Consider the following 1713-nt stretch of genomic DNA (forward strand, 5'->3'; position numbering starts at 1 on the left):
TTTGAGTTATGATTATTATCTTAGTTCACTCCTGTTAGGAGATTTTGTTGTTTCTTGTGTTCACAAGCCTTTCTAGCAGCAGCACCGAAACATGGGAGCTAACGGTAAAGGCAATAATAAATGTTTCTTCGCTAAGAAGTTCTTCGGCAAGAAGGCTACTGCTGTTGATAACAACGGTTCTACTACTGATGATGTTGATGACCCTAACAATGTTCGAGTTGAGGACAACAAGTCGGTTTCTTATTTCACTCTGTTCGCTCTGGCCGATAAACACGACAAGATCATCCTTGCCATAGGTGTCACGGCCGCCTTGATAAACGGTGCTCTGATGCCACTGTTCTCGCTCTTGTTTGGCAACTTTGCTGATGCTGCTGCTGGTGGCATTGCCGGTTTCATGCATAGGATATCCAAGGTTGCTTGGGAAATGTGCGTATTGGGCGCGATTTCTTTCGTGGCTGCCTCCATTTTCAACGCTTGTTTTTCATATTTTTCTGAAAATCAAGTGACGAGGTTGAGAGTTAAGTACTTACAAGCTGTAGTTGGCCAAGACATTGCTTGGTTTGATGTTAGGACCCCTGCGGCGCTACCCGCTCGCATGTCTGAGGACGTCCTCAAGGTCCGTGATGCGATTGGTCAAAAAGCCTCTATGATGTGTATGAATGTTTCTATGTGTATTGTTGGTTACATTATTGCTTTTTATAGAGGTTGGCAAATAACACTTGTTATGATCGCTACCTGTCCTCTCATTATGGTGTGTGGCCTCTTCATGGCAAAGGCGATGTCGACTCTCGCTTCAAAGGGCCAGAATGAATACGCTGAGGCTGGCGCTGTTGCTGAGGAAGTGTTATCGTCCATCAAGACGGTCGCCTCTTTTGGTGGCGAGCAAAGGTCTATTGACCGGTACAATGCTAAGGTTCAGAAAGCGTTGAAATCTGGTGTAAAGGTGTCAGTTTACAGAGGCTTCGCAATAGGGTTTACTATGCTGGTGGTTTTCTGGACGTATGCTCTTACGTTCTGGTATGGTGGTACCTTGATCCGAGACCGTACCATAAATCCCTCAACTGGTAGACCTTATCAGGGTGGGGATGTATTGACGGTCTTTATGTCTGCTATGATGGCCACTTTCTCTATCGCTCAGATCGCCCCTCATTTCCAAGTAAGTTTCTATTCGAACTATGCCACTACATGTGTTGGTGACATTGTTATGAAATTTTGAGAAATTGCTGCTCTGCCATAATTGGTGTATAGCTTCTACAATTTTCTCAGCAGCTGAGCATCCTTCAGCAGTGTGTGGACTTATGCGCAGGATCAACTACATGTGTTAGTGACAATATCAAAATTTTTTGAGGAATGCTCAATGGTTTGTGTACACTCTTACCCTAGTTCGTGTATAAATTACTCACCTTAGCAGCTGAGATGAGTGGACATATATTCCTCCAGCACCAGCGTGAAAAATACGACAATATGAAAATTGCGATGAAATTTCTGAGTATTGCGAACATACATTTTTCCTCCCCTCAGGCGTTTTCTGAGGGCTGTGCTGCTGGTGGGAAAATATTCCCGCTGATGGCCGAGAATGCAGAGATTGAGCCTAAGGTGAAAAGACTATCCGAGGGAGGGGAAGCGGAGGCTAATATGATTCCGGTTGAGTTTCAATCTTTACAGTTGGATGACGTGAAGTTCAACTACCCAGCTAGGCCAACACTGCAGGTG

At 44.8% G+C, this 1713-nt stretch overlaps 1 protein-coding gene across 1 annotated transcript; it reads left to right on the forward strand.

Moving 5' to 3' along the window:
• Positions 1-91: 91 nt before the first annotated feature.
• On the forward strand, positions 92-1710 carry Pmar_PMAR002638 (multidrug resistance protein, putative; the record flags this gene model as incomplete). The annotated part of the gene is made up of 2 exons (XM_002766610.1): positions 92-1156; positions 1522-1710. Coding segments are annotated over 2 exons (1254 nt in total), but the record flags the coding sequence as incomplete, so codon positions are not given.
• Positions 1711-1713: the final 3 nt, after the last annotated feature.

Source organism: Perkinsus marinus (genome assembly GCF_000006405.1).
Source record: "Perkinsus marinus ATCC 50983 genomic scaffold scf_1104296972374, whole genome shotgun sequence".
Taxonomy (NCBI): domain Eukaryota; phylum Perkinsozoa; order Perkinsida; family Perkinsidae; genus Perkinsus; species Perkinsus marinus.